Genomic DNA, 16,812 nt, shown 5'->3' on the forward strand with positions numbered 1-16,812 from the left:
CTCCAGTGGCTGTATTCGGTGCTGTGGCTCCTTCCTGCCCAGGAGTGGCACTGGTTCCCCTGGTAACCCCAGGGTGCCCACCCCCTGCCTGCCTGCTGACGGAGCTCCTGCCTGACGCTGCCTCTTGGATTCCTCCCTCCACAGGTGTATCAGTGACATCCAGTAACACGGGAGTGCCAGACATCTCGGGCTCAGTCTACTCCAAGACCCAGGTTGGTGTCTCGTCCATGGTCTCTGGGCAGATAGTAGCTGGGGGGGGACGTGCCAGGCTTTGTGGGGACTGCTGGCCTGTCTGGGTGTCTGCACTGCAGCTGGCAGCGTGCCCCACTAGCTTGGCTCGAGCTAGAGCACTGCAAACCGCCGTGGACACGGCCCGAGCCGCTGCCGTCATTGCGACGTTCACGCTGCTGTTTGTAGCCTGCTAGCTGGACTGAGAAGCCTGCTCCCAGCTGCGGTGTAGACATGCCCCCTAATGCAGGGGGCTCTGTGGGGCGATTGAGGAGATCTGGCCGGGCGGGATTTGAGAGAGCGGCCGGAGGTGTTGCTTTTGGGGCTGGGAAATGTCTCCCCTCTGAAGCAGGCAGGGTGAAAGAGCCTCGCCCTGCACCTGCTCACGCCGCGGCCACTGCTAGCGTGGCTCTCCCGGGCGCCCCTCACCCCCCGTGGTGTCTCCTTGGCAGCAGTCCTTCGAGAAGCAGGGATTTCACACTGGAACCCCGGCAGCCTCGTTCAACTTGCCTTCAGCACTAGGCAGCGGTGGCCCCCTCAACCCCGCGACAGCCGCAGCATACCCACCGGCGCCGTTCATGCACATCCTCACCCCGCATCAGCAGCCCCACTCGCAGATCCTCCACCACCATCTGCAGCAGGACGGCCAGGTAAGCAGCCCCCCAGCCCCCTGCCGGGTTATTTCCTAGGGCTCTCTCTCGCTCCCCTGGCCCCCCCTTCCCTTCTCATGCCCCACAGCGGACACATGCAGACACGCGGTGACATGCACACGCTCGTTCACGCCTGCACATACACACACGGCCTGTGAGAGGAAGAGGTGAGGAAGGCCCGGGGTGCACTCAGCTGGGAGGTACTCAGCGCCACCCCATTGCTGCTGGGCCGTACCAGGTACGTTCAGCCATTACCCCTTTCCCCCGGGAACATACCTGGTACGTCCTGACCTCCCCGTTCCCTGGAATGGCGGCTCCGCAGGCCAGCAGTGGAGGGGTTAATTGCCACCCCCACGATCCCGCCGTAGCTGTCAGGTCTAACCGTGGATTTCTATTGTCATAGTTTGTCCCTTTATTTTACATATCCTGGTACTGCAACAGCTTCCATATTTGCAGATGATACTGTGCTGCCAACGCCAGCAGGAGGACCAGGTAATGAACCTCTCTGAATGATAATGCCTTGCCCCCTCCCCGCCCCTAGGCCGGCCCCTCAGCCCCCACTCCCGTCCCACCCTGCCAGGCGAGGAGGGAGGCCCTCAGTCAGTAAGTGCGCACACACTCACACCCGCGGCACACACACACGCCATGCTCACCCCGCCCACCCCCACCCCCCAGTTCCCTGAGCTCCAGCTGCTGCTGCGTGGTGGTCTTGGACGCATTCCTGGTCTGGAGGAAGATGCGCGGAGTGGCTCATGTGGAAGGGGGAGGCGGGGGGTCCCAGCTGGGTCGGGGGCTATGGGCTGAGAGCCGCTGGGCTGGGGGCGCGGTGCGGGCGGCTGGGCCGTCTCTCTGGGCTAGAGCTGCAGCAGGTTGGCTCCATGGCTGCCTTGTGCAGCAGAGCGACGCTCACCTGGCATGGTGAGGCTGGGGCAGTTCACCTGGAACTGGTCTCGCAGGTCTGCAGCTCGCGCCGGTGCGGGACTCCTGGGTTTCAGGGCAAGGTGCGTCCTGGCAGGCCGGGCTCAGGACCCCGGGGATTCTTAGGGCTTCCAGCTCCCCCCAGTAACTCTCTGCTTCCCCTCCACCCCCCCAGAGCGGCACCGGACAGCGCAGCCAGGGCAGCTCCATCCCCCAGAAATCCCAGGCCAACAAGTCCACCTACAACAGCTACAACTGGGGCGCCAACTGAGGCTGCAGCGGCCCTGCGCCCCTCGCCACTTGCTTCTGGAGGAGAAACGTACCGAAAACGATGACAACGGAACTGGGGAGGAGAGCGCCCCCTATCCCCCGGCACAGCGCCAGCAGCCCCCGGGGCAGGCCGGCCACGGGGCTCTGCATTGTGTCTGTTTTCAGCCACCTTTCCTGTTGTATGTAATATAGAATTTGTATTTTCTCTCTCTTTTCTCTCTCTCTCTGCGTTCAGACTCTGAACCGTTTGCCGTAGGGGCCTTTTTTGGTTTTTACTCCTTTCTCTCCCCCCTTCTCCCCACATCCTGCTGCCCCCTGGCCCCGGTGGACCCAAAGGAGTGGAAAGCTGCAAGTCCACCTACAGCAAACCCCCTTTACTATTAGGAATAAGAACAGTCATTGATATGAACAGCATTGTCCAATGAATTAGTTGAAGTGTTTTTTGTACTGTGTTCTAAATTTAATGGATAAATGTGTCTTGTATATAAAAACGAAAACCCCACGCCGTCCTGGAGTCCTCATTTCCTCTGCACGCTCCATCGCTCCCGCCAGCCCCGGGGGGTATGTGGAGGGAAACCCTCTTTCTTTTCAGTTCTCCATCTGCCCCCTTCCCCACAGTGGGCCCCAGGCCAGGCCCAGCCCCTCCCCCCTTGCACGCTGTAAGTATATTCTGCTTTTGGGATTTTTTGGTCTTTTTTTTCTATGCAGTCCAGATCTTGTATTTTTCAGTTGGAACTGGTCACTTCAAATGAAGCCCCCGCGCGGGTTATTTACTAAAAGAGAATAAAGATCACGAAGTGATGTGTGTATTTTTTAATACCTACCTTCTGAGCCTTGGTCAGGATTTTTGGCCCTGGGCCCTGGAGCAGGTCACCGATGCTGGCGAGGGACAGCAGCAGGCCGGGCCCTGGCCCAGTGTACTGATGGGTAGTGGAGGAGGCCAGGCCCGCTCTGTCTCCGGCCCTGCATGCCCCCTTTTTGTTTACACCCATGTCTCAACGGCTGCTGGCCCCCCCCTGCGGTCCCCAGGCATCTCCGCCCTTTCCAGGGCCCGCACCTTGGTGGGCCCTGGTGCAGACGTGTTCTCCTGCCCCAGACGAAGGGGTCACTGGCTGTGAGCAGCAGAACTGCGCTCTCATTAGGAGCTCTTTGCTTAGTCCCCAGCCTGAGGCTGCCTGGCTCCTGCATGCCACTGCCAGGGGGACAGGCCTGACCCCTCCTTACTGCCCCGTCTAAGGCTGTGCAGGGGTTCTGGGCAGAATCCCCCGGGCCATTCCCACACTGTGCAGGGGATGGGGCAGGAGTCTCTCCTGGGCACGGGCTGCCACCCAGTGGTGACTAATAGACTAGCTCCTGCTGACCTCCCTGCACGGGGAGGAGGGGGCTGGCTTTACAGCCCCCACCCTAGCTGGCTAATGTGCTGCAGAGCCCACGCCTGGGCTGGGGCTCAAAGTGCTGGGAGGGTCTCAGCTGCCCAGGCCCTCCTAGCCCCTCCCCAGTCCCAGCCTTGCCCCAGAGCACATGTCCTCCCCCTCAGCTGGCCTTTTGGGGTCCCGCCTCGCAGCGACCAGTTCTCCTCTCTGACTGGGAGGCAGGAGGGGCGGGTGGGTTGTAGTCCCGCTGGAGGAACTGTCTCTGGGTTGGTAAATTGACCAGGCAATTGGTTGATCACACCTTGGTTCATAATGAAATGTACTGGAGACCAGAGAGCTGACATCAGCCAGGTTTTTTGCTAAAGTCAATCACGTAGAGCAGGAAAATGGGTTTGACCCAACCCCAGTTCCTGGGAAGCCCTTCTGTGCAGCGTGGCTCGGGTCACACACAAGCTGAAGCTACGCACTTCCGCTGGGAGCATTCGGAGGCTGATGTGACAAGTTACAGAACTTTCTACCTGCCCCTCACGGCCGACCCATCCGTTTGTTCCGTTCCCTTAACTTCCGCCTCTGTCCCTGCCTTCTCCTTGGTCTGGGGACTCGCATTCCAGGTGCTGCTCCGGTCCCTGCTTGTACCAGGGCAGAACGTTGTTCTTTGCACCTTTGACAAGTTTCCTGTTTTCCAATACCAAAGCTGACAGCCGCTTTGCGAAGTGCTCTGGGATTCACAGCCCTTTGGGCCCTGGAATGGTTAGAAATCCCTATGCCCCATATAGCGAGCGCCCTGGCGCTGCGTGCTGGTGTACGGGGTGTGACGTGATCTATGTGAGCCTGGCAGATAGTGATCAACCCGCTGGGGGCAGGAGTGGCCCCTTCCCCAGTGGGGGCTTTGCAGGGGGGGCGAGGGCCTGCCAGCAGGGCCCTACCCCGGGCCAGAGCTGCGTGTGGCAGGGGCTAGGAACATCCAGGCTGGCCCTTGGTTCCTGGAGGGGGGTGGCTCCCACCTTGTCCCCATTGTGCTGTGCAGGGCCCGTCAGCAGCAGGATCCTGTAGGTTCCAAGCTGCACCCCAGGGGGCAGTTAACCCTTACTAGGGCTCGGGGCCAGGGGTTAATGGGAGTGAAGAGCGGTGCTCAGGGTGGCTGTTCCTGCAGCAGCAGGACCGTGCAGTGGGGGGCGGGGGGCAGATGGAGTGAGGGGGGAGCTGTGGCCCTGACACCTCATTGAAGCCCCTTTACCCCAGCTTGGCTGCACCAAGGGGCTGCAGAGACACCTCCCCGCGCAGCAGCCCCGTGGCGGGCTCTGTCGAGAAGGGAAGCCGTGGCGGCTTGTCCCAGGCCCAGCGGAAGCAGGCGGGCAGGAAGTCGCCCCTGCACCTTGCTGTGCTGCCCACAGAGAGCAGGGGGGCCATGCCTTTCTAACCCAGAGGCTGCTCAGCTCCCCACGTGCGCAGCAACAGCCGAGCAAGAGCCTCTTCCGGCTCCGGCCGCCTGGCGGTGCCCGAGTCGGGGAGGGTACAGCACCAGCTGACTGTACCCACAGGGCTGGGGCTCTTCTGCAGGGTAAGGTCAGGTCAGACCCGCTGGGGGGGGGGCAGAGACCCCCCCCTCTGACAGCGGTACTTGGGGGAGGGCTGATCCCATGGGCCAGTTGGTGCTTTCCCCATTGGAGGGTTTATCGAGTACCCCGGGCAGCTGCTCAGGAGGTTGGGGGATGGGGACGGGGTGAGACGTGGGGGAGAGGTTACCTGGCCCCTCGGCGGTGTGTTTTGGGGGAGGCGCCGGGGAGGCAGCAGAAGGCCAAGGCTGCGCTCGTGCTGCCCCCGTAATCACAGGCTGTCTTCACCCTGTCCTCATGGCCGTGCGGCTGCTCTAACCCTGCGCTGCCGGGGAGAGGGGAGGTGCTGCCTCTCGTGCGATGGGGAGTGGGGGGGGCACCTGGGTGAACCCCAAAGCGCCGCATCCTGGCTACTTGTGATGGAAGGTGCCTGGCCAAATGCCCACTTGGGCGGCTCCTCTCCCCGTCCCTTGGTTCCCCGGAAGCCGGGGAGGGTGCATCCCTGCCCTCCACAGCTGGCTTCAACGGGCCCATTTAAGACACGTTGCCCGGCTCACCATCGGACAGTTCAACCCAAACCTCCGGCCTCTCGCTGCTCCCTGGGAGGAGCAAGGAACAAACTCCGCTGCCCTCTGCACACATCCGGCTAGGTCCAGCACCCGGCTGCACGCAGACAGGACCCGTTCACTTGGGGTCCCATGTGCAGCAGGGGCTGGGTAACTGGTGCCCGTCGGGCTGTGGGGTCTGGGCAGCCAATGCCCATGGCAGCTGGGTGGCTGGTGCCCATCAGGCCGTGGGGGGTCCAGAATAAAATCCCTGTGATCTTTATTTTTGTAGATCTCATTATAAATCTGCTGCTGCTGCTGCTGCTCTTTGGTTTTTTTGCAAAATGTGTTTTTCTCCTTTAACAAAACCTGGCTCTGGGTGCTGAACGACCCCCCCCCCACCACCACCCCGTTCTCCCTGTTATCCAGCTGACGTGTTGCATCTCAGAGGTGGCTGAAGCCATCCCTGGCTAGTTTGTAAAGTGCTTCTGGATGCAGGATTCCACTGGTCTGGCTCGAGTCCTGCTCACCCAGCGCCGGGCGCTGCCTGGCCTCTCCCAGAGCCTCATCGCTCTTGCAGGCAACCAGATCCCACAGACACTGGAGTTTGCTCAGTCCCAGCCCCACCCAGAACACGAGACAGCCAGTTCCATGCCTGGCCCCAGTCATGCGGGGGTTAAATGGCTCCCTCCCACGCCAGGGCAGGTTCTGTCTAGATGGCACCTTAAATAACTCGGTGGCTCCAAAGCGCCCGGTAATGACACGCTTGGGGGAGTGAGACTCTGGTGGGGGAGTGCCCAGGCCAGGCCCTGTCGCACAGAGACGGAGCAGGATCCAGGGAATCAACCCCCCCTTTGGCTTCTGCTTCCAACAGGTCCAGGAGGGACGCAGCAGCCCAGGGCACCCCGTGGTCGGATCATCTCCTCAGTCGCTGTCCCGGTCCGGGTGGGCGAGGCTGGGAGGCTCCGTCACTCTAGGAAGAAGCCCAGCGCATGGGGAGCATCCCCCCAGGCTGGACATGCCGGGATTGGCTGGGGGAAGCTGACGGATCCAGCAGGATCAGCTACAAAGGATCCAGCGGGATCAGCTGGGGATCCCCCAGCCGCCCTGTGGGACATGGACTTGTAGCTCTCACCCGCTGCTGGGAATGGAGCCAGTTGCTGCCCAGACCCCCTGCCTGGGCCCTGACCAACCACAGCCTAGGAGCTGGGCCATCGCAGCCAGGCCTTGGCGAGCTGGGAGCTGTGATGGCCCGCAGGGGCCGGGGCCCTCCCCGCGTTTCCAAGTGAGGCCCCTGCAGGAGGCGTCGGCCCAGAGGGCCCTTGGCCTCCCGAGCCTCAGCCTGCAGGAGCGGATCAGGTTCTTCCAGAAGAGCTTGGGCGCAAGCGAGGAACCTGGCCCCCGGGCCCCCCAGCCCCTCAGCCCCAGGGCCCGGGGGAGGGGGAGGCAGGAGCTGAGGCCCAGTGGCAGGGACTGGCCGCCCCGCAGGAGTGAGGACAGAGTCCCGTCTAGTGGGGGCCCAGCCCTGCGCCCCAGCAGCTCCAGGCCCCCTGCCCGGATGGAGCCAGCTGGCGAGACGCGGCCTCGCCCAGGCGGGGGCAGGGGCCCCAGCGTGAGGCCAGGCTGCTCCGTCAGGGAGCAGGTTCGCTCCTTCGAGCTGCGCTTCGGGGCGAGCCAGGCTCCCTGTGCGGCTGCTGCCCCCCGGGGCAGACAGGCAGCCGGGGGCAAGGAGCAGGAGCCACGGCCCCCCGAGAAAGGGCAACAACTCTCAGCCCTGCCAGCCAGGCTGTGCCTGCCCCAGCCGGAGCCACCGGCCCCTGAGCAGCCCCAGGGGGGCAGGAGGGCAGGAGCCAGGGCCCCGAGGCTGCCCCGGACCCCCACAGATGCCGGCAGACCCTGGGGGGAAGGTCCAGCTGGTGAGGGGCTGCCAGGGGCCAGGCCTGCTGGGGGGCCATTCCAGAGCCACCTGCCCAGGTGCAGCCCCCTGACATCCTCCCCGCTCCCCACAGGGGGCAGGGCCCTAGAGCCGCCCCCGGCCCTGCCCCCCACCCCCTGGGGCCTGGGGGAGTCCGACGGGGACGACTCTGACTCCACAGAGTCCTCACTCACTGCCCCCAGTGAGCAGAGCCAGCCGGACGGCAGGAGCTTCGCCCTCAGGTGGGTAGCTGGGCTGGAGCCGGCCCTGGGGTCTCCCCTCCTGCTCAGTCCTGCCTGCCAGCCTGGGCCTGGGGAGCTCTCGACCCCTTTCTCTATGCTGGGGGGCCTGGCACCCTGCCGGTACCGAAGCCGGGGTAACCCAGGGCGTGCGAACGTCGCACTGAGAGCCCAGTGCCAGCCACCCATGGCAGAGCCGGGCAGGACCCAGGGGCCAGGAGCTGAGCGGGAGGGGCAGGGGTCTGCTGGGATGGGCGAGGGCCTTTGCGGGGCAGCTGGGGTTGGTGCAGGGTGCCTGAACCCTAGGGAGATAGGGGCAGTGTTGGGGGGTGCTGGGGGCGGTGTTGGGGTGCAGGTGTGGGTGCTGGGGGGCACTGTTCGGGGGTGGGGGCAGGGTTGGTGGGTCAGGTGTGGGTGCTGTGGGGCAGGGATGGGGGATGGGGGATGGGTGCTGGGGGGGCAGTGCTGGAGGATGGGGGATGGGTGCTGGGGGGCAGTGCTGGAGGATGGGGGACGGGTGCTGGGGTAGGGGATGGGTGCTGGGGGGCAGGCGTGGGTGCTGGGGGGCAGTGTTGGGAGGTGGAGGGTGAGGGGCAGGGTTGAGTGGGGGCCGGTGTGGGTGCTGGGGCCACCATGGGGCGGGGCGGGCGCCTGGCCGTGACGGGGTTTCTCCTGCCTGCAGCGTGGCCGAGCTGAGGGAGTTTGGCCTGGACGAGGGACACTCGGCATCACTGAACTCCAGCCTGTCTGGCCTGTCCATGGTGTCCCTGATCCCAGCCCAAGACCTGGAGCAGCTGCTGGAGGAGGTGAAGGGCCTGGGAGATGAGAGCCAGCAGGTATGTGCTCCCCGAGGGGCACCGTCCGCCTGTCTGTCCCCCTCAGCCTGTGCACGGGACCTGTCCTGGCTGGGCCCCAGGCCCTGGCCCCCAGGCAGGATTGAGCTGGGTTGGGTGGGGTCAGAGTGAAGAGGCTCGGGCCAGAGCTCCATGTCAGGCTGTGTCTCCGCGTCGGGCCAGGGCTCATGTCGGGCCAGGGCTCTGGGTCAGGCTGGGTCTCCCCATCAGGCGAGGGCTCCGCGTCGGGCCGGGGCTCCCTGTCGGGCTGGGGCTCCCCATCAGGCCAGGGCTCTGCATCGGGCCAGGGCTCTGCGTCGGGCCGGGTCTCCCTGTCGGGCTGGGGCTCCGCGTCGGGCCGGGGCTCCCTGTCGGGCTGGGGCTCCGCGTCGGGCCGGGGCTCCCTGTCGGGCCGGGGCTCCACGTCGGGCCGGGGCTCCCTGTCGGGCCGGGGCTCCCTGTTGGGCTGGGGCTCCCTGTCGGGCCGGGGCTCCACGTCGGGCCGGGGCTCCACGTTGGGCCGGGTCTCCCTGTCGGGCCGGGGCTCCTCGTCGGGCCGGGGCTCCGCGTCGGGCTGGGGCTCCCTGTCGGGCTGCGTCTCCCCGTTGGGCCGGGGCTCCCCATCAGGCCGGGGCTCCGCGTCTGGCCGGGGCTCCGCGTCGGGCCGGGGCTCCCTGTCGGGCCGGGGCTCCACGTTGGGCCGGGGCTCCCTGTCGGGCTGGGGCTCCGCGTCGGGCCGGGGCTCCCTGTCGGGCTGGGGCTCCGCGTCGGGCCGGGGCTCCGCATCGGGCCGGGGCTCCCTGTCGGGCCGGGGCTCCCTGTCGGGCCGGGGCTCCGCGTCGGGCCGGGGCTCCGCGTCGAGCCGGTCGGGGGCTGGGGAGTTAAAGCTGATCCTTCCTGCAGCCTGGGCCCAGCTGCCAGAGGAGCAGAGGCAATGGCTGCAGCTGGTGGGGGCACGTCATTCCCCATCCCCAGCCCAGGTGCCTGGACGCAGACCGGGATGGAGGGGAGCCTTGTCCCCCCACCCCGGGCTCTGCAGAGGCCCCAGCCCCTGACTGGCCTCTCTCCCAGCAGCACCTCCAGGAGATCCAGGTGGTCGTGCTGCACAAGGACGAGGGGGCCGGGCTGGGCTTCAGCCTTGCAGGGGGCAGCGACCAGCACAAGGGGGTGACGGTGAGTGCCGGGGAGCAGCAGGGGGAGGGGGGCCTGCGACCGGCAGGGCCGGCGGGATGAGAGTGGAGGGTGGGCCTGGACTCTAGGGGCTAATGCTTCAGCCCCCTGCCATGATTCCCTGCAGATCCACCGCGTCTTTGCCGGCGGCCTGGCCGCCCAGGAGGGCACCATCCAGCCAGGGGATGAGGTTCTCTCCATCAACGGGCACTCGCTGGCGGGCTGCAGCCATGGGGAGGCACTGCGAACGCTGCACCGGGCCCGGACCGCCCGGCAGGCCATTGTGGTGCTGCGGAAGGCGGGAGTGGATGGGCTCCCCAACGGCTCCCTCCCAGTGCCGGGCCCGCAGCCTCCTCCATCAGCACCAGGTGAGTGACGACCAGACAGGGCCCTGAGCTGAACGGGGAGGGGCTGGCGTCTGACGGCTCCGTCTGTCTGTCCCCCCACAGACACCATGGGGAGTCCCGTGCAGGTGGTGAAAGACGCCAACGGACTCAGATTCAGCCTGGACGGGGGACGGGGGTCGCTGCAGGGGGACAGGCCACTGACCGTCAAGAAGATCTTCCAGGGTGAGAGACCGGGGGGGCAGCGTAGGGGTCAGACAGGGCTGCCCCACCAGGGTGGGCAGCAACTGAACCAAGCCCCCTCCGGAGGCCTCTGTGTGAAGCAGGTCTGGGGGGCTCTGGCCAGTGGGGGCATTAGAGACCCCAACCCAGCTGGCCCAGTGGCCGGCCATGGTGACTGAGGGCATGGGGGGATCGGAGCTCGCCCGGTGCTCCCTGCGCTGCCCCTGCTCCCTGAGCAGTGACCTCCTGTCTGCAGGGCTGCGGAGCTGGCAGAGAGGGAGAGAGAGGGAGACAGTGGCAGGGGGAGGCTGACTGGGGCAGGGGGTCGCGCTCTGCACAGGAGCAGGTCCCATCCCATCGCTGCCCTGTGGGTCCCAGTGACTATCATCAGGGAGGCCTGGCTTTATCCTCCCAGCAGCCCCGTTGCGGGAGAGGGCTCGGGGAACAAAGTCCCCCATTGCAAGCGGAGAAATCCCCCCGCCCCCCCGACAGCTGGCCCTCTCCCCATGGTCCCTGCTTCATCACCCTGTCTGCATGTGGCCCCAGTGCATCCCCTCGATCCAGGTCCCAGGGTCCAGGCTCCTCACCCTGGTGTCTCCTGCAGGGGGCCCCAAGGACCTACTGCAGCCTGGGGACGAGGTGCTCCAGATCGGGGACCGGAGCCTGCAGGGGCTGATGCGGCTCGAGGCCTGGCAGCTCATCAGGGCCCTGCCCATGGGACCCGTCCAGCTGCTTGTGAGAAAGAAGGGAAAGCCCTGACAGCCATGAGATCTGCACCCAAACTGGACTTGAGCCCCCAACAGCGCCGGCGTCTCCAGATGGCTGGGGCAGATACATGCCTCCCGCAGCGCCAGCACAGAGATGGTTTTCTCTGCGGGGGTCTTGTTTCCTGGGCCTCAGTTTCCCTCTCCATACAATGGGGAACATAATCCTGCCTTCGTCTGGCCTGTTTATATCATGAGCACTTCAGAGCAGGTTCCCGTGTGACTGGGCTGCACCTGGCCCAACGGGCCCTGGTTTTGGTGGGGATCTGGCATGACGGGGCCCCTGATCTCGCTCAGGGTCTGTGCCAGGCTCAGCACAAGGGGTGCTTTGATTTCGGCCAGGGTCTGTGCATGCCCAGCAGAAGGGGCTCTGGGCTGTGCCCAGCATTGCTCTTGGTGAGGGCTGTCCCCGGCACGTGGGGCCCCCGATCTCTCTGGGGTGAGGGCCGTGCCTGGCACGAGGGGCCACCGATGTCTCTGGAGTGGGGGTGCCCTGGCACGAGGGGCCCCCAATCTCTGTGGGGCGGGGGTGCCCGGCACGAGGGGCCCCCAATCTCTGTGGGGCGGGGGTGCCCGGCACGAGGGGCCCCCAATCTCTGTGGGGCAGGGGCCGTGCCTGGCACAAGGGCCCCCAATCTCTGTGGGGCAGGGGCCGTGCCAGGCACGAGGGGCCCCCAATCTCCGCGGGGCGGGGGTGCCCTGGCACGAGGGGCCCCCAATCTCCGTGGGGCAGGGGTGCCCGGCATGAGGGGCCCCCAATCTCTGTGGGGCAGGGGTGCCCGGCACATGGGGCCCCTGATCTCTCTGGGGTGAGGGCCGTGCCTGGCACGAGGGGCCACCGTCTCTGGAGTGGGGGTGCCCTGGCACGAGGGGCCCCCAATCTCTGTGGGGCAGGGGCCGTGCCTGGCACAAGGGCCCCCAGTCTCTGCGGGGCGGGGGTGCCCGGCACGAGGGGCCCCCAATCTCTGTGGGGCAGGGGTGCCCGGCACGAGGGGCCCCCAATCTCTGTGGGGCGGGGGTGCCCTGGCGGGGGAGGGGTGAGACGTGAACACATACAAGGCAGAACAATGGGATGTGTGTCTGTTACAAGTTGTTACTTGTATTGTTTATGCTAATTTCCGACGGGCGAGGCGGGAATCCCGCGTGTCCCAGTCCGACCCTCCCCCTGCGACCCAAACACAACAACGGGAGGGGCGGGGCCACACAGCTGCGCAGAAAAAGCCCACAACGTTTTACGACTCTTGCGTGATTTGCTTTACGGCGGCACAGGCTGCCTCGGTTTACGGTAGAAGGGAGAGCAAGAGCGAGACTCACGACAGTGGCCTTGGTTTTCGGCGGCGAGGCGGACGTAGCAGTACGACGTGGGAGGTTTCGCTTTACGGCCGCGCGCCCGAGGATTGTGGGAAGTCGCCAGAGCGTCGGGCTGGTGTCGCTTTACGGCGGCGCGGCACCAATCGGGCCTGGCTTGACGTGCGCAAGGGGAAGTCGCGGCGGCGGCCGCGCTTTGCGGTAGAGGCGGGGGCGCGACAGAGGGGCCGTCTGGCTTTACGGCAGTAGCGGGATGAGCCTTTACGAGCTGTTCCGGGGCTTCTTCGGCTTCCCCCGGGGCCGCAGGTTCGAGACGCGGAGCCGCCGGGACCAGACCCCCGTCCCCGGGGCTTGGCCCCCCCGCCCGAGCCTAGCAACCCCCCCGGGCCCAGTGCCCCCCCCCGCGGCTCGCCCCCCCGAGCCCAGCAACCCCCCGGGCCCAGTGCCCCCCCCCCGCGGCTCGCCATCCCCTCCCCGAGCCTAGCAACCCCCCCGGGCCCAGTGCCCCCCCCCGCGGCTCGGCCCCCCCGAGCCCAGCAACTCCCCCTCCTCGGACCTGTCTCCACCCCCCGGAGCCCAGCAACCCCCCCCCCCGGCCTGAGCCCCCAGCAACCCCCCCCGGGCTCGGCCCCCCCCCAGTCCTCAACCAGGGCCTGGCCCCTCCCCCCCAGGCTTGGACCCCGCATCGTCCCCCGGCCTGAACCTGGCACCCCCCTCACTGCCCCTTCCTGGGTCCCGCCCTCCTTCCCCCACTGGGCCCGAGCCCAACACCCCCATCCATCTCTCCAGGGCCCAGCACAGCTTGTGCCCCCCCCCCCCGCCCATGTCCCCTGGCCTGAGCCCAGCAACCCCCTGACCAGGCTCTGCTGCCTGGACCCTGGCCCCAACCCCACTTGGCCCCTCCTCATCGGCCGGGGCCCAGCCCGATCCTAGCACCCCTCCCTCCCTCCCTCTCTCCCCCCAGGCCCAAGTCTGGCACCCCTCCCCCACGGCGGCCATGTCGTGGTGCTGGGCAAGGCCCCCTGAGGTGGTCCCGGCTCGGGGGTGGGACATTCCCCCAGAGGGTGGGGGGCCTTCCCCTCAAATGCTGATGTGCTTTGCCAAGACTCCTCTCCCCCCCATAGGCCCCGAGACCCCTTCTTTGGGGGCATCACCCGGGATGAAGATGAGGACGAATATGATGAAGACGGGGGCCCCTCATTTGGGGTGCGCCCGAACGAGGACTTTGGGTTCAGCTTCGGCGGGATGCGCTTCCATGACAACTTCGGCTTTGACGAGCTTTTCCATGACTTTAACGAGCTCTTCAACGAGATGGGGGCCTGGACCCTGCCCTGCCAGCCCTTCGGTAGGGTGCTGGGCCGGGCTGGGATCCGCCGGGGGGGTGGGGAGGGTGCTGCTGGGTCTTTCCCTGTATGGGGCTGGTATTGGCTCTGAGCAGACAGCTCCATTGCTCCTGGTTTCTCTAGCCCCTGCTGTTTGATTGGCATCATCTGCTGGAGAGAGCACCTAGAGAGTCAGGACTGAGGGGCACCAGCAGCCCTGGGGTGGGGGTAGCCCAGGGTTGGGACAGCAGCACGGGGCGGGGGATACAGCTCATGGCTGAGGGCTGTTAGTAGAACAGGGGTGTGATGTGCTGCTTTCCCTCTCTGCTCCCTAGAGCTTCCTGGCACTGAGGCCGCCCCACCTGCCTCGGGCCCCCTGAGTGAGGAGCAGAAACGGCAGGCGCTACGGGACTCGATGCTCAAATACCCGGACAGTCACCAGCCCAGGAGCTCTGCAGAGGGCCCGGTGCCTGGGAGGGACTTGGGGGACAGTGTGCGCCCGGCAGCCCCAGGCATGAGGCCTTGGCGGCCGTTTGCTGGGGTGAGTGAACACACGGGAGCCTTCTCATCTGGGTCTCGCAGCAGCCATCTCTCTCATTGCTGGCATGGCAGGGGCACTGCCCTCGCTCTCTGTCGGTACCTCCTCAGGGATAGCAGGGGTCCTCCTGGCAGGTGCTGGCACAAGCTGGTGGGCATAGGCCCTGCCAGAAAGCCAGACAGGTCTGTAACAAGCCATCAGAGGCCCCATCACTTGCCCTGTTTGCCACTGTAATGCCCCCACCCTCCATTAACTGGCTCTTTGCTTTCCATCCTAGCTGGGAGAGATGCATCCGGCTCCCCCAAGTGCCAGAGAGGACAAAGGTCAGTGCCTATCGGGTCTGGAGGCAGCTTGTGCCCTGGGGGGATTGCATGAGGATCTGAGCTTTGCGGGGAGGGTGCAGCTGGGACCGCCAGGCTGTGCTGGCAGTGGTAGGTGCTGTTCCGGAGCTCCCTGGACTGGGAGGAGCGCCGGGGCCCTGAGACTCGAGCTCCTGCTGCTCCGTCTGGGGTGGGTGCCCCAGCAGGTGGCTTGGCACTCGAGACACATCTTGGGGTCACCGCTGCAGAGCCCCACTCTCTCCCGGGCCCTTCCCAGGATGGGGTCCCTGAGCTCCTGGAGGGAGATGCTTTGTGCCCCTGCCTCATGCGTTTCCATCCTCTGCACAGATCTGGATTCCCGAGTCTCCTCGGAGGGGCTGGAGACCGTCCTGAGACCGGGCGAGCCAAAGGCCCACTCTTATTTCCAGAGCGTGTCCGTCACCACGGTGACGGGGCCTGATGGGGTGAGTGCTGCACGGCCAGGCATCAAGGGGGCGACTCCTCGGGGCTGTGGCGGGAAGGGCTGTCTCCTCCTCTCTCACTGGGGGCTCGCACACGTGGGCCTGGGAGCGGGGCGTGTTCGGTGGCAGGTGCTCGTTGTGGCTGGGAAAGTCCCTGGCCCTCGGCTCAGCCACAGTGCCCACCCTGCACTGCCTGCTATGCCTCGTGGCTGCCGATGACTTGGGCTCCCACGGGTGGGGCTGCTCCGGGCTGGGTGTGACGAGTGCCTGCCGTCCTGTCCTCAGACCGTGGAGGAGCGTCGGACGGTGCAGGACAGCCAGGGGCGCAGAGAGACCGTCGTTACCCGCCGCAGAGGGGATCAGACCCTTGTCACCACCATCCCGGATGGCGGGCAGGGCAAGGACCCTCGGGAGGAGGACACCATCCCGGAGGATGGTGAGTGTGGGCCCGGGGCTGGGCTCTGCCTCTGGCTGGGCCTGGGGGCGGGTGGTGATTGGAGCCAGTGGGGGAGTCAGGGCAGGGTTATTGGGGACTGTCTGGGAGCACTCGGCTCCACTGATCCTTCCTTCTGCTCTCCAGGGGAGCTGGCGCAGTTTGTGGGCGACTGGCAGCAGCGGAGGGGGCTCCGCACTCCAAACCTGGGCAACCCCTTCTCCTTCCTGGAGACCTTCTTCCGTGGCTGGTTCTCAAGCCGATAGCCCTGGCCTCCCTCGGAGCATCCCTGGGAGTCCCCGTACGTAACCCTGGTGGGGAGTGCCAGGATGCCGGGCACAGGCGTCTCTCCAGCCTGCAGTGTGGGGGACTCTGCATTTTCAGCCTTCCCTTGCTGGCTGCCAGGGGAGACGGGGTGACCCTGCCTCCAGCTGCATTGAGCCTTGGCTGGCTGCCAGGCAGCAGGGTGACCGGTGGAGACACATTCCTGAGCTGGGCACTGCCTGCTGCAGTGGTCTGGGGAGGGAGCTCGGGGCTCCTTGATTCAGCCCCCTGAGGTCTAGGGCTCGGCTGGCAGATGGTTGAGCCTGAAGGCCAGCTCCTCAAGGCCTGGGCCCAGGCAGTGGCAGCCACTTGGGGGCTCTCAGACGGGGCAGGAATGAAGCCCCACCTGCACTTGGGATGGGACAGCAGCAGCAGGCTCAGGGCTGGGGCGTTGATAGTTCATCTGGTCTGACAGGTGGGGCCTGGCTGGCTGGCCGCTCTGCCCCATTGCAAGCCTGGCAGGCGCTCACTCGTTCCCTTGGCCTCTCTTCCGGGTCTGCTGATGGGTGCCGGGGGGGGTGGGGGCACTCTCACTCCAGCTGCCCTGTATTGCAGGCGTGTCTGAAGCCCAGCAGCGAAACCCGAGGCTACACCAGGCCCTGGTGCCCTGTGCCGGACGGGCTGCCTGCTTTCCAGGGGGCTCATTGAGCTGCAGTACAGGGGGGCCGTGTACATGCAGAGGAATAAAGTCTATTTCTGCTACAGGTGTGATGTGAGCTGTCTGGGAGCGCCTGGTGCCCATCGGGGCAGGGCAGAGCCCCTGTGCCCCTCTGTGCCCAGTCCTGGGTGCTGGGAGGGGGTTGGCACCTCCCCTCCCATCTGCAGCCACTGGCGGGAATGAGATGGGGTTGGTGGCCTGTCCTGGAGGTGATGGGCATGCACCAGCTCTGAGGGCTGTGTGGTGCTGGGATAATGGAGACCCCTTAGCCAGGTAGCACTGAGCCTGGGGCGAGGGCACGGCACTTGGTGGGGGGAGCGTAGCTGCTCTGGGACAGAGCTCAAGCTTACCCCAGCTGCTGGAGCATCCCCTGAGGGGTGGAGAACCCTTGGCCCAGAGGCGACCACTCCTGTGGCAAAAG

At 66.1% G+C, this 16,812-nt stretch overlaps 3 protein-coding genes across 4 annotated transcripts in view; all 3 read left to right on the forward strand.

The window, feature by feature from the left end:
- UBAP2L (ubiquitin associated protein 2 like) overlaps positions 1-2,568 on the forward strand; it is a 44,608-nt gene extending 42,040 nt beyond the window's left edge. The window contains 5 exon segments of the mRNA XM_044991307.1: positions 145-212; positions 681-878; positions 1,320-1,370; positions 1,972-2,058; positions 2,060-2,568. Coding sequence (XP_044847242.1) covers positions 145-212; positions 681-878; positions 1,320-1,370; positions 1,972-2,058; positions 2,060-2,131 — 476 coding nt within the window. The 3' untranslated portion in view covers positions 2,132-2,568.
- A 2,298-nt stretch (positions 2,569-4,866) lies between these two features.
- On the forward strand, positions 4,867-11,285 carry LOC123351726 (pro-interleukin-16-like). Its single transcript, XM_044991308.1, has 7 exons — positions 4,867-5,000; positions 6,415-7,697; positions 8,377-8,530; positions 9,602-9,700; positions 9,825-10,065; positions 10,147-10,266; positions 10,868-11,285. Exons 2-7 carry the CDS (start codon positions 6,688-6,690, stop codon positions 11,020-11,022), a joined length of 1,779 nt encoding a protein of 592 aa, XP_044847243.1. The 5' UTR covers positions 4,867-5,000; positions 6,415-6,687; the 3' UTR covers positions 11,023-11,285.
- Positions 11,286-12,240: 955 nt separating this feature from the next.
- HAX1 (HCLS1 associated protein X-1) lies at positions 12,241-16,437 on the forward strand. Of its 2 annotated transcripts, XM_044991310.1 has the most exons (8): positions 12,241-12,641; positions 13,460-13,680; positions 13,993-14,198; positions 14,473-14,518; positions 14,864-14,979; positions 15,262-15,412; positions 15,557-15,710; positions 16,289-16,437. In XM_044991310.1, exons 1-7 carry the CDS (start codon positions 12,589-12,591, stop codon positions 15,673-15,675), a joined length of 912 nt encoding a protein of 303 aa, XP_044847245.1. In that variant the 5' UTR covers positions 12,241-12,588; the 3' UTR covers positions 15,676-15,710; positions 16,289-16,437. The 2 variants fall into 2 exon arrangements, with proteins under 2 accessions (XP_044847245.1, XP_044847244.1); XM_044991309.1 differs by having other exon boundaries at positions 12,243-12,641; positions 15,557-16,437.
- The last annotated feature ends 375 nt before the right edge of the window (positions 16,438-16,812 follow it).

The sequence above is a fragment of the Mauremys mutica genome, chromosome 17, assembly GCF_020497125.1.
Source record: "Mauremys mutica isolate MM-2020 ecotype Southern chromosome 17, ASM2049712v1, whole genome shotgun sequence".
Taxonomy (NCBI): Eukaryota; Metazoa; Chordata; order Testudines; family Geoemydidae; genus Mauremys; species Mauremys mutica.